Here is a 14,510-nt window from a genome sequence, read left to right as displayed (position 1 = left end):
GTGTCAATCAAATGATATATTTAATAAATTTCATAATTTTTTAAAACAAGATTTCTAACATAATTTTTGAAATCAGTGTTGGCTGTATGGTACATTCTGAAATACTTTCAATGTTTTCCTTTCTCTATTATTAACGTTGCAGATCTACATAGTAAGAAGATTCCTCTCGGAATAAAACTTTCTAGATAATTTGTTAACTGATTGGCTTAAATAGGAGCTTAAACAAGAATTTCCCCCTCAGTAAAATTCCTCTAGATTAAAATTGCTGTTTCAGACCCCCCCAAACTGAAAAATTATTTCTGAAACATCTAAAATGGTTATTTTCAACAAATGATTTTTTTTTATTGATGCAAATCTATACCAATAGCATTAAGACAGTAATTGATCACGTCAATATAGCTATTAAGCAAAAGATAGTAGAATGGTTCTAGCACCTCTTCATCACGTTCACCCATAAGTTCTAGAGCAGCATTATGTCTTCTCCTTAATGCATCCAGCTCGGCACGAATTCCAGGCAGAAAAGCAGCTTCCGTTCTGAATTTTTCAGACTGAGAAATGTAGTATTAACATAAGGATCAGCTGGCTGATGCATGTAGTATTAACATAAGGATCAGCTGGCTGATGCAAAAAATGACGAAGGGACAAAAGCACAAAACTCTTTAACCTCTCGCGTCAGTTTAACAAGTTCCTCAGCCAAAGAATCACGGGTGGATTCTGTTGAAGCCTGCATAGTTAGTAAACATAAAAAAAAGATGAAAATTCTCATTTAAATGACTAGGAAGTGAGCACAAATTCTAATTAGAAATTTAAAAATCATTATTCTAAAAGTATGGTCCAGTACAATTCAATTCACGCATAATGCTACTGATAAAATTTTGGTTTCTGTAAGGCATGGTAAGTTCATAAACTGAATATAGATGAGTCTGAATGGATATCCTTATGAGGATAATCGAAGGAAAAGTATGGTCCACAATGTCTTCAAAATCATATATGTAGCTTCGATAACTTGAACACAAATAAACCCAATTTTCCCTGATCAATCATGAGAAGAAAAACAATGAGATAGTTCCATTACCAAACGAGAAATATATGATGCAAGCTCTCCATCTTTCTGACGAAGAGCAGCTTCAAAAGCACTAGGCGTCATGCTCTTCAAGTAGTACGAGGGCAGGGTCAATTCTCCAGAAGTTCTCCTCTCTGAGGAAAATTTTTCAGATGAGTCCAGAGAAGCTTGCAAGAAAATGCTTTCATCCATATCAATCAAGCTCTTGGCACTGGAGAGCTTCCTCTGAGGGAAATTTCCTGTTAAAAAGAAGCAAATTTCTGGTATATAACTGTTGAAGATGAAATAATATTTTCTGGCATTAAGATCACAAATAAATGATATTTACCATTATCAGCATACGAGTTTTTCAAATTAGGTGAAGAATTTTGATTTGCAACCATTGAAGTTTGACGAGATGCAACCTTTTCCAATTCTATCCTTGTAGTTCTCTCCCGTTCCAGCTCCTATTTATCAGCAAAGCTAGTATTAAGAAAGAAAAAAGTCGATAAAATTCTGTATTTGCTGTTGGCACGTAAAAGATGGTCTGTTAACAATAGGTGAACTACCGAACCCTGTGAAATTCAAGCAAACTGATTTCTAGTTACTTGTAATCATAAGAAACAATATATTTCCATCAATATGATCACAATCATTAACCGTTTCCCAGATTCTGGTGATCAAACTTATGAATAATCCTTTTATTAAGTGTTTCTTGATGTGGTATTAAATCCAACTTGTGTAAACTGCACAACTTCACTGTATCTTGCATTTTGTCGACCATGCTTCTTATTCCTTCTATTTTATGCACCTGCCATGTTTGAACATCTTCAGCTCTCCAATATAAAAGCCCAAATCATCTAAATTTAGTTTCTATAACGGTGTTCTATCCATGCTAGGGGTGCAAAACCGAGTTCAAGCCGGGGCTCGCGAGCCGGCTCGGCTCGACGAGCCGAAGCTTATCGAAGCTCGCGAGTCGAGCTCGAACACGATTCGAGCTCGAATTGCTAAACGAGCTCGAGCTCGGACACTGGGCTGATCGACTCGTTGGCTCGTCGAGCTACTCGGGTCGCGTCTGCGGGAGGCCGCGGGTTGCGCCAGCGAGCTGCGCCAGCGGGAGGCGGGAGCGGGATCGGGCTACGCCGCGTGCACGGGATCGGACGCGGTCGCGCGGGCTGCGTCTGCGGGAGGCGGGACCGCGGGAGCGGACGCGGGCTGCGCCAGCCGGAGCGGGATCGTGCGGGGGTCGGACGCGGACCGCGGTCACGCGGCTTTTGTCTGGCGAAGCGTCGACGACGGGCTCGATTTGTCGACGGGACGCGGTCACGCGGTCACCCGGGCCGCCCGTCACGAGCGCTGACGACGGGCTCTATAGCCAGCCTCGTACGAGCCGCTCGATTTGACGACGAGTCGAGCTCGAGCTCGGATTTTGAGCTCGACTCGAGTTCGAGCTCGAGCTCGAGCTCGGGTTTTGATTGTCAGGCTCGACTCGAACACCCCTTGGCTCGAGCTCGACTCGACTCGTTTGCACCCCCAATCCATGCTGCTCCCACACTACATCAAACATCATCATTATTTCTCAGTATTCATCTAGCCTTTTCCAACTTACAATCTCAATTCAACCACCAGAGAAGATGGTTATTAGTTCTTTGTTTCCCAAACCTTGGATTCAAAATAGACAAAAAAAATGATTGTAAATGAAATCTATTATACAAAAAACAAAGTATTATCACTGATTTTTTTTAACAAAAATGGCTTCTAATGGAAAAACTATAGCCAAGTCCATCATGAAAAAGAAAAAGACATCTTAATAAATTGCAATTGCCTACACATTTGTAATTTGCTTCTGGATTTTGCTCAAGGCTTTCATACGCCATTTCTGCATGGATGATTGCATAGCGTTATTCAAAGATACTGTGTTCAATACCTCATTTAGCATATCAGTTGTAAATAACAAGGTACTTAAAAAGTTTATAATATATCATAAATAATCTTATTTGAAATTCCAAAAGGGATGTCATATGTTTAAAATACATACTGAAGATATATCATGGGATAAATTAGGTAACCATATGATAGGAAATACTTGAGTTCGCAAGTAACCGTAAGTGAATACTTGAGTTCGCAAGCACACCTACCACTAATTGGAAGAAAAACAGCAGGAATAAAGCAAAATCTGGGCGAAATCAGCCCCAAAACAGTGGGTTGCAACAAGGGAAATAAAACAAAACTAACACAAAGCAAGATACAAGTGATCCTCTATTCAAGATGAGGATCGTTCTCTCCCAATCTCTAGACGCAAGGTCTAGAGCCCTCAAACCTTAAAAGACTCCAAGAGAAACTCAAATCTAAGCATACCTACCTTAGCCCCTTCATGCCTTTTAAATAGCCCTCTCCACCTCCTTAAAACTCCACCTCCTTAAAAACTTCCTAATATAAGATATTATTTAATTAATATAAAAGTAATCAAATCTTTTAATTAATTAAATCCACCTCCTTAAAAATTTCCTAATTTATTTAATTAATACAAAAGATATCAATTCTTTTAATTAATTAAATCCACTTCCCTAATATAAACTTAATTACAAAATTCCTTCCCCTCTCTCCTATTGCCACCTCAAGGGGGGCCCACAAGCTGGGCGGAAACACATCAAGGAGGCGGCTTAGCCCTCCTCTTGAAGAACTGGACCGGCCCCTCCTGGGCTGGTTTGGCTGGTTCCGTAATATTACCCCGCTCCCAAAGAACCACCTTGTCCTCAAGGTGAAAGCTAGGAAACTGATGTTTTCATCCCCTCGTATGGTTCCCACGTGGCCTCGTAGTCAGGAAGGTTCTTCCACTGGGTCAACACTTAGTTCCATCTTCTTTCTGACGCTAAGGGTTTCAAAACCACCTCGAAATCCTCAGTAAGTGTCACCGGTAGCTCAGAATTGGCAGTATAATCACCAATGGCTTTTCTCAGCTGCGATACATGAAGATCAGATATAAGTCGCCGTTGATGCTAGCTTTAGTCGATATGCTACTGCTCTGATCTTCTCCAACACTTCAGAAGGCACAAAATACCTTGGAGCAAGCTTCTCATTCCTTCGATTGGCGACTGTCTTCTGTCTATACGGTCGGAGCTTTAAGAACACCCTCTCCCCCACTTCAAACTGGGTGTGCTTTCTATGCTCATCAGCCTGTTTCTTCATAATCTGTTAAGCCCTCAACAGATGTCTCTTCAACTCTTCTAGCACTCTATCCCTCTCCTCCAAGTATTCCTCTACTGAAGAAACTGGAGTACTGCTACTCCCAAAGTGCACCAAATGGGGAGGATCCCTTCCGTACAACACCTTGAATGGGGTCATCTGAGAATCAGAATGAAAAGAGGTGTTGCACTAGTACTCAGCCCATGATAGCCACTTAGCCCATAGCTTGGGTGTTTCCGACACAAAGCATCTCAGGTAAGTCTCCAAGCCCCTGTTGACTACCTCCGTTTGGTCATCCGTCTGTGGGTGGTAAGATGTGCTTCTTTTCAGAACTGTCCCCTTAAACCTGAATAACTCCCTCCAAAAATGGCTGAGGAACACCTTATCTCTAACTGATACTATCGCCTCTGGTACTCCATGTAGCCTGACCACTTCTTTGATGAATGTTGAAGCCACTGTCGCTGCGATGTAGGGGTGCTGGAGGGAAATGAAATGTGCATACTTGCTCAACCTGTCCACCACCACTAAAATTACTGTGAATCCTTCTGAACGGGGCAACCCATCAATGAAGTCCATGGATATCTCCTCCCATACTTGTCCCGGTAGCGCCAATGACTGTAGTAGTCCTCCTTGTGACATAGCCATGTATTTGTTCCTTTGACAAATCTCACATATGGCTACCATCTCATCTACATCTTTATGCATCCCCTTTCAATACAGTTCCAAAGCTAGCCTCCTGTATGTCTTCTGCACGCCTGAATGGCCCCCAACATCGCTTCCATGAAACTCCTGGAGTAAGTTTGGGATGTGGATCGAGATTCGAGGCATCACGAACCTCCCCCGATATAGCAGTCTGTCCCCCTCCAATGAGTACCCTAGGTGGCTATCTCCTTCTTTCAGTAAGTCTGCCCTGATCTTCCCCAAATCCTCATCCCTAGCACTTTCTTCTCTGATGGCCTCCCAATTAAGCATCAAAGGAACAGAGAGTGACACCGTCTATAGCAACCCCATACATCTAGACAAGGCATCTGCCGCCTTGTTCTCCACTCTTGGTCTATACTAAATCTAAAAATCATACCCCATCAACTTGGATAGCCACCTCTGATGCTCCTCTGTCACCATCCGTTGTTCCAGTAGGTAATTCAAGCTCCGCTAATCAGTCCTGACAATGAAATGCCTCCCAAGTAGGTAGGAACACCACGTCTGGATAGCCAAAACGATGGCCATTAACTCTCTCTCATACAATGTTTAAAATTGCGTAATCAGGTATTGAGGCATTTTTCATTTGTGAGGCGAGGCGTAAGCCTCAAAATCAAAAGATTGCGTAAACATAAAATGATAAATTTTTTATATACTAATGAGTGAATAATATAAAACATAAAAAAGCATAAGATATTAAGTGAAATCAAAATATCTCAATAATAAGACAACATGAAATATAGTTCAACTCAAAATTCTATCTTTCCCAAATCCCATAATTCTTTTCATTAACATATAATTCAAATTTCCAAAAATAAATAGCAATGACATATCACATAAAAACTCATAAGTCATCACTAAGGGGTCTTCATTTGAATCATCATTATGATGAACTGCTCTATCCCCTTCCTCCTCTCCTATAGAGTCCAATGTCGGGCATTTACTTCAAGATTTATGTAAGTTTTAATATATATAGCGTGAGGCATAAGTCTCATGCCAGTGAGGCGAGGCGGGCCTCAACCAAGTTGAGGCGCAAGCCTCATTTAAAAAAAAACTTGAGGCGTAAGCATCGAGGCGTTTTTTACTGGAATTGTGTAAAGGCAAGCCTCATATTGCGCAATTTTAAACCATGCTCTCATAAACTGACTTCAGACTGGTTCGAACAGTCAACACTTGGCTGAAATAGGCAATGGGCCTACGACTCTGCATAAGTACTGCACTCAGCCCGTATCCAGACGCATCTGTCTCCATTATGAAGATCTGAGTGAAATCTGGCAAGGCTAGGACCGGCATCGTAGTCATAGCCTTCTTCAAGCTCTCGAATGCTGATGTAGCCGTCTCCCCCCATAGGAACCTGTCCTTCTTCAACTGCTCAGTGAGTGGCCATGCTATGGTGTTGTATCCCTTGACAATCCTTCTGTAGTACCCTGTAAGTCCTAGAAATCCCCTCAGCTCCCTCAGATTTTTGGGGGGCCACTTTAACATAGCCTCGATTTTAGACTAATCTGCTGTCACTCCTTTTGATACAACATGGCCCAAGTACTCTACACTGGCCTGTGCAAAGCAGCACTTCTTCAAGTTGGCCCTCAACTGGTGCTTTTGCAGTTCTTTTAACACCTATTTTAGATGCTCCCAGTGTTTTTCTTCCGTTCTGCTGTAGACTAGAATATCGTCGAAGAATACCAATACAAAGCATCATAGATAAGGTTTGAAAGCATTATTCATAACTGCATGGAAAGTGGCTGGAGCATTGGTGAGGCCAAAAGATATCACCAAGAAATCATAGTGTCCCTCATGAGTTCGAAAAGCAGTTTTAGGCACATCCTCCTTCATTCGGATCTGATGGTATCCTGATTTCAAATCTATCTTGCCGAAGATCACCATTCCACTCAATTCATCCAACAACTCATTAATAACGGGGATAGGAAACTTATCATGTCAAGTTTCCTTGTTACGTGACCTGTAGTCCACACAGAATCGCCAGCTGCCATCTTTTTTCTTCACCAATAGCACTGGACTAGAGAAAGGACTGACGCTTGGTCTGATGATGTTTGCCTCCACCATCTCTCTAATCAATTTTTCAATTTCATCTTTCTAAAACTGAGGGTAGCGATAAGGTCGTACGCTGATGGGTGACACCCCCTCCCTTAGAATGATGGCGTGCTCCTGCTCCCTCTGTGGTGGCAATCCCTGAGGTGGTTGAAACGCCTGTTGGAACTACTAAATTAGTGGTCCTATGGAGGGGTGTATGTCGTTTCCCTCTTCCAGCCCAGCTCCCTCCAAATTTTGCAGCTCCACCAAGTATCCTCCGCCTGCCAACTGTATATCCCTCACCATAGTTTTAAGAGAAACCATGAATTTGGATAACCCCGCATCTCCCTTAATCATCATTTTCCTTCTATCTACTATCAACTCCATCGTGAGTGCTCCCCAGTTTACTTTGGTGTCTCCCAAAGTCTGCAGCCATTTCTTCCCCAGGATGACATATGTACTCCCAAGCTCTAGTGAAAGAAAACCTTCCCTCACTTGAATTCCCTCGATGGTCAGTAGCACTCCGCAAATCCCCGGGCCTTTTTCCACCTTACCCGTGCCCATCATCATCCCATAACAACCGGTATCTACCAATTTCACTCGCAGTTGGTCGACAACCTGATTGAAAATGAAATTGTGAGTGGCCCCACTGTCAATCAGCACCACCACATTCATGTCCTCTATCTCCCCCTTCACTTTCATGGTATGATTTGTAGTGAATCTGATGTGAAACGTAAATGCCATATACTTGCCTAGGTGGCAAGATTAATTAAAGCCCAAATCAATTTGGGGAGAGAGAATGAAAATCTGAAATTAAGGAGTAATTAAAGCTAATTCAAATTCAAATTTTGAATTTGAATTGTCATTAATTGGGAGGATTAAATGATTAATTGATTTAAATCTGAAATTAAATTTCAGATTTAAATTAATGGTTATTGGCTTACTTGGAGGGACGAATTTAAGGAGTAATTAATGCTAATTCGAATTCAAATTTTGAATTTGAATTGTCATTAATTGAGAGAATTAAATGATTGATTTATTTAAATCTGAAATTAAATTTCAGATTTAAATTAATGGTTATTGGCTTAATTGGAGGGACGAATTTAAGGAGTAATTAATGCTAATTCAAATTCAAATTTTGAATTTGAATTGTCATTAATTGTGAGCCTCTCCTAATTAAGAAATTTCTTTATTCCAAGGAGGAAGAGAGGGGGAGGTGGGGGTTGGTGGGCGTCTGCCTAAGGGATGGCCGGCGGGTGAATTTCTGGACGGGCCAACAGGGCCGGCGGCAAGGAGAACTTGGGGAGGAAAAGCCCGAGCTTGGTAGAGGATGAGAAGTTTGGGAAATCTTGGAATTTCTAACCTCACGCTCTTAAACTTCAAGATCTCAAAAGAGATTGTAGGGATGTCGGAACTCACACAGAGATCCACGAAACTCTCCTCAAGAACTCACAAAGAGATCTTGAGAATCTCGGAACTCACAAAGAAATCCGCGAAACTCTCCTCAAGAGCTCACAAAGAGATCTTGAGAATCTCGGAACTCACAAAGAGATCCGCGAAACTCTCCTCAAGAACTCACAAAGAGATCTTGGGAAAGTCGGAACTCACAAAGAGATCCTTCTGAACTCACTAAGAGATCAACACGAAAATAAAATTTTCCATTATCAATAATCCATCCTCCAAATACAAGAGAAGGGCCTCTATATATAGGCCTCAAGAGAAATTAAAAGACACATTCGCCCCTTGGGCTTACATAAAACAAGAGGGTAAAATGGAAAATTGCAAAACTAAATTAAAATACACTTAATAAATGAAAATAAAGCAAAGTGATCTCGGTCATCGATCTTTAGCTCCTCGGATTGGTATGGACGGTTGGATGTCCGCATCAGAATCCTACCACTGAGTTTAGGGAAACCTCGGCCAGATCCAAATGTAGATTCTCCTCCATCTCCTCCTCTGTCTCCTCCTCACCTCCCTCCTCAGTTTCCTCATCATCACAGACGGTGAGGACCTGAAGATTTCGATCCTTGCACCGATGTCCTGGTGTATACTTATCATCGCATCTGAAACACAACTCCTTAGCACTCTTCTCCTGCATCTCTTTCTCTGTCAACCGCTTGAAGTTTCCTCCATTTCCTCCTCCTGTCTTCTCCTTGGTAGCCTCTCGATTCCCTCCTGTTGCAGGGCCTTTAGGTGTGAAATGAGTAGTCGTCATCCTGTACGTGCCCCCGATGTTGTTACTCCTGGCTCCCTTCTCCAAATTCCTCTGATTTTCCACCAATTGTCTTCATGGCCTCCCCCAAGTCACGGGGCATCAATACCTTCACTGCTGCTCGGATCTCTACCTTCAACCCTTCCATGAAATTCTCCTCCAACACTGTATCTGAGAGTCGCTCCACCCTGCTAGCTAGGTGCTCAAACTTCTCTCGGTAATCTGCTACTGATCCCTCCTTTTTCAGAGCAAAGAACTGCTCATAGAAGACTCCTTCCCGATCGCTTTGGAAACGCTCTATTATGCAGTCTTTAAATTCCCTCCAGTTCCTGATCGGCCTCCTCTGGTCTCTCCACTGAAACCACGACATGGCTTTCCCTTCTAAGCACAGTCCCGCTGCTGTCAGCTTCTCCTCCTTTATCAGCCCATTGATATCGAAGCACCGCTCTACCTTGTAAATCCACCCATACGCATCTTTTCCTTCAAATATGGGCATCTTCAACTTCCTCACCTTCTGGTCGCCACCATTTCCCCTGATTCTTCCATAATTTCTCCTTTCCCAAGTGCTAGGTCCACCCCATGTTTCCCAATCTTCCCTTGCTCTGTCATAGCCCAAACTCCCTTCGAGATCTCCACTTCTTTCTTCAAAATCAGCACCCCGATGGCCATAAAACCCCTCATGGCGTTCCCAATCAGCCCCTCTTTATTCCGCTCCCCCATAGTCATACCTTTCCCCATATCGATCTCCTCTTTCCTCCCTATGGAAAGGCTCCACATAGGGTCTTCTTCTTCCCCCTTCCACGATTTCCACCTCTTTTTCCTCCTTACGGATTTCAGAATTGGTGTTCTTCGCTTCTGGGCCCTTCGCTTCGGATGCCGTCGTTTGTGCTTGAAGCTCCAGCATTCTTTTCATCATATCCCCGAGATCGGCCACTTGCCCCTCCATGGAAGAAATTCTTTCCTCCACGGTTTCTTTGAGTGATTCATCTCTCCTTCGAGTCTCTCCTCCAAAGCATCAACTTTTTTTGCCGTCATTACAATCCGGAGTTTGTAAATTCACAAAATATGAATTTTGGAATAAAAAAACAGCAACTTCCTCCTTTTCCGGGCAAAAAACAGCAACTTAATTTTACTTCTTTCACTTCAATTCTCAAAACCTTTTTTGCTTATTTCAGCATCTTCCTAAGCATCTAATTGATGTACAGGGACTCATAAATCTCCTTATTTTGTATTAATCCTTTTTAAAATTCATATCTAACTAATTTTTGTACAGCCAAATATCCAAAAAATCCGATTCTAACCATGTGGGCCAACTTTAAGTTAAGTTGACTCGATCTACTCAATCTCAACTTAAGGACCGGGAAAATTTGGACAATTTACTAGGGACCAGAGAAGTCGCCCCAAGATTCAGAGCGTTGAAAGGAGATTCTATAATGATCAGAGAAGAAATGTGAACCAACAGCAAACTCATCCATTCGAGGGGTGAGTACGAAATGAAAAGCGTTGATATGATCAACGTGAATGGCAAGTCACCAACAACTCAAATCACAAAATATCGATTATGACTCCACTGAGATTCTCTATGGACGAGCTCGTTAGGGCCATTCAGCAAAAAATTCTTCAAGTTAGCATCTTTGATGAGGGCAGAAGGTCACCTTCAAAGTATTGCGCATATCACCGCAACCGCTGCCATGATATTGCGGAGAGTTGACACCTCAAAAGGCTAGTGGAGGACATGATAAAAGCTGGTAAACTAAAAGGGTTTGTTCTTGGTGATTAGGTACAATTTTCAATTTTTGAATGACCCTTGAGGAAATAAAACCTTCCCCTTTTCTTTAAACTAATAGTGTACAATAGCTTAGCTAATAGATCTGGTTATGATATAGACCGTATAGATCTTAATATCCGGAAACAAAGAGGCTGCTAATTGTCATTTCGATGTGGATGGATTAATGTGGAAGGATTAGAAAAGAAAAAATAATATGACTAGAACTTGTTCATAGAGATTTGAGCAACACACCATCTAGTATGAATGGTGAAGAAATATTCATTAGCTAACACAAAAACAATATGGATGATGATGATTCACAAATGTGGACAAGTTCAAGACAAACAAAAGGAAACAGAGTTTCCAATTTTTAGAAAAGGTGATTACAACAATGAAAGTTTCTTGTCACTCTCATCATAGAAGGCTCAAGCAAAGCACAAATAATGCCAAAGTCACACCTACTCAAACATGACCATTAATGAAAGGCTTATAATTAACATAAAATAATCAAAAGTACAACACATAATTTTACCAAAGCAAACATTAAAAATACAAACAAATCCTATCCATTTACTCTTGTGCAATACATTAGCATAAATAAAATGCATTAAAAGTACATTTATAAAAAATATTATATCAAGAATATTAACCCATGAATAGCACTTGGGTTTTGGCATATAATGTGCAATAATAGACCGAAATCATAAAAACAGAAATAATCGAAATAAATTACCTTCTCCACTAGCTGCCTGTGTGCTATTTCTTCTTCCAACTCCTTTTTATGCTTACCCTTAAGCTCCTTTATTTCATCTTCAAACTGGCTGGCACGACCTTCCTGAGTTGCTGCTTCCTCCTTTGCAATGAGATACTCTTGACGGTTCTCGGCAGACCTCTGCCTCTCCTTCTCGAGTGTTCTACTTAGCTGACCTTGCTCTGTTCTAAGAAATGTAATCTGAAATATTTCTCAATGAATTAGTATGTCTAAATATGATGTAATCACTGTAATAATACAAGAAAGAAGCGCTGAAAAAAGAGACCTGGGTTTCCAGAACAGTTATTCGTGATAAACTTTGAGATAGTTGTTCACTCATGGCTCTTTCTCTTTCTTCTGCTGCAGCAGCTTTAGCCTCAGCCTCCTGCCAGATTTATAACAAATGTTGTTATAACATAAACAAAATGCCATGTTGTCTAATATAACAAAAAAAAGCATTTAAAAATAACTAATAATAATCATAAACTATAATTTCTAAGGCCAGTAAATTCATGCTGCTACTACCATAATTAAAGATGATGATGATGCTTTAAGAAATAAAAAAATCAGATGTGTTAAAGCCTGGAAAAAGGTAGCCAAATTGCATGTAAGCTTAGAAAACATGCCTACAAGTTAATGTTCTAAAAAGTTCAGATATCCCCAACAGTCATTATTATCATGATTTATTTAATAAAAAAAATACTACGAATATTAAGAAAGAAATTTTTAATTTGAGCAAATAGATACAAGGCTAGTGAATAGAGAAAAAGAATTCAACATGTTGGCAAGAAATTAGAAAGATACCTAATAATTAAGAGCTTATAAAGAACATTACAACAACATCATCTAGCCTTTATCCCACTACGTGGGGTCAGCTAGCTTATAAAGAACATTATTAACAGAAAAATATGAATCACATAAAATTTCAATAAACATGAAATATAAGAATGTATATATACATATATCGCATAAAAGTTTATAAAATTACAAAAAAAAAAATAAATAAATTGATAGATAAAGACGTCTTTATCTAAACTTAATCACATTTGATTTATAGCTTTACCCCAAAAAAAAAAAGTAGCTCAGTTTTAATGATATGCTTGAGATCATATTTCTTTAAATTAGTGCTAAGATGAAATACTCCAAGATTCTTTGAGACTTTTAACTATAAAAATGTTAGCAGTATATATATTAGAACTATGGTTTGTGGCTGACATGTAAATGTGTGTAAATTGCACAAACATTTGAACAAATTCCTTTCTTCTTTACCGTTTTGAAGAGCAATCACTTTCACATAGTTTTGAACATGCAATACCCTCATTGGAGGGCAGGATTAATATAACCAAAGCATGTAGAAAGAGATATCTTTTTGGAATTTAATAATTATTACCCAGAAGCTTACAGAACTAAAAAGTGAATTTATTCAAGCAATCTAATTGTAGTAACCATATTTCTTTTCAAGCATGGTGATTCTTTCACAACCATTCTTAAAATTTTACTTCTTGCTCTTCACCATGGTATACTTTATTAGATTTAAATGAGAATTTGACTTTTAACAGGACGAATGGCGAAAAAGGATTCATGCAGCCGACACCACGTAGTGGGACAATAGCTTGATGTTGTTGTTGTTGCTCTTCACCCAGTTATACGTACAAAATGAGCAATAACATATACGATCCTTAGACATTTGTGAAAAGGTCAAAAACCTGAGCGCGAAAGTTTAAAGCTCTTTCAACTCCCCGCCAAGCCTCCTCTCTTATAGCAGTTGTTTCCTATTAACACCAAAACCAGCTATAAGGCTAGGACATATGCACACTAAATGACAAGTATTCATATTCAAATAGAAGAGGTTTAAGAATTTTAGCAACCTTTTTAAACACAAACAAAAGAAAACCAAATAAAATTGTTAATTTCTATACCTGCATGACTTCAATCTGCCTCAAAAGTGGCCGGGTTGAATCGGGAACTTGAGTGATCAACTCATTATATCGAAGCTCACTTGCCTGAACATTTGCTTAATCAATATGATAAAATCCATGGGAAACGGTAGTCTCACATGACACAAGAATAACCTGGAGATTGATACTACTAATCACACATAACATAAAAACCTGGAGTTAGCCACAGACCTGAAAGCGCTTCTGAATTTCATCAATATCACGAAGAAGCATTTCCTCTTTGGCAACTGCCTACAATGTTTTGGAGGGCAGTTCGTATGTCAATGGAAAATAAAGGGACTGAAAACAGGAAGAAAAGTGCAGCAAACATATTGAGATGACAGATGAAAATTTAAGTTCAATATTTGTAATGAAAGGAATGCATATCATCAAGCAGAACATTGTTGAAATCAGTACTTGTTGTTCTGTTCTCGTCAAAGCCTGCCTCAGCTCCTCAAGAGCTTGAACCAGCATGGATTCCCGTTCACCTGATTCTTTTAAGCGGCTCTCAAGTTCAATTCGAGCTTCACTATTGGCACGTGCCTCGGCTAGTGCTTCAGCCTCCTTGGCAAGTTTCAATTCGTTAACATAAAATTCCTTCTGAATAGTAAGATCTGCTTGATATTTCTCAACTGTTTCTTGCAGCAACTTCTCTGTAGCAGTCTTATCTTTTTTAATGCTTTCTGCTTTTGCCTCCTCTACCTAAATTGTATGAAAACCACAGATATTAAAGATGAAAAGATTGATGATATACATAACACAAGTTGATTTGCAAACATATGTATAAATTGGTTGTTAACAATTAATCAGCTAAGACTCTTTCAACCATAGAATTACTAGTAAAGTGAAAGAATAAAAATAAAGCAAAGCAAACAATCTGTAGA

General features: G+C 40.0%; 1 protein-coding gene across 5 annotated transcripts in view; it reads right to left on the bottom strand.

Moving 5' to 3' along the window:
• LOC110103232 (golgin candidate 5) overlaps nucleotides 1-14,510 on the bottom strand; it is a 32,743-nt gene that overhangs the window by 1,039 nt on the left and 17,194 nt on the right. For all 5 annotated transcript variants that reach the window (XM_020831846.2, XM_020831850.2, XM_020831851.2 and 2 more), the window contains 10 exons: nucleotides 14,044-14,328; nucleotides 13,819-13,878; nucleotides 13,609-13,692; nucleotides 13,396-13,461; nucleotides 11,976-12,074; nucleotides 11,672-11,890; nucleotides 1,392-1,509; nucleotides 1,076-1,302; nucleotides 665-724; nucleotides 435-548 (listed from right to left, as the gene is read on the bottom strand). In XM_020831846.2, coding sequence (XP_020687505.1) covers nucleotides 435-548; nucleotides 665-724; nucleotides 1,076-1,302; nucleotides 1,392-1,509; nucleotides 11,672-11,890; nucleotides 11,976-12,074; nucleotides 13,396-13,461; nucleotides 13,609-13,692; nucleotides 13,819-13,878; nucleotides 14,044-14,328 — 1,332 coding nt within the window. The remainder of the gene's footprint in view (nucleotides 1-434; nucleotides 549-664; nucleotides 725-1,075; nucleotides 1,303-1,391; nucleotides 1,510-11,671; nucleotides 11,891-11,975; nucleotides 12,075-13,395; nucleotides 13,462-13,608; nucleotides 13,693-13,818; nucleotides 13,879-14,043; nucleotides 14,329-14,510) is intronic.

Source organism: Dendrobium catenatum, unplaced genomic scaffold (assembly GCF_001605985.2).
Source record: "Dendrobium catenatum unplaced genomic scaffold, ASM160598v2 fragScaff_scaffold_1117, whole genome shotgun sequence".
NCBI classification, from domain to species: domain Eukaryota; kingdom Viridiplantae; phylum Streptophyta; class Magnoliopsida; order Asparagales; family Orchidaceae; genus Dendrobium; species Dendrobium catenatum.
Note: the sequence above shows the minus strand (reverse complement) of the source record. Positions and strands in the feature narration are given on the sequence as shown.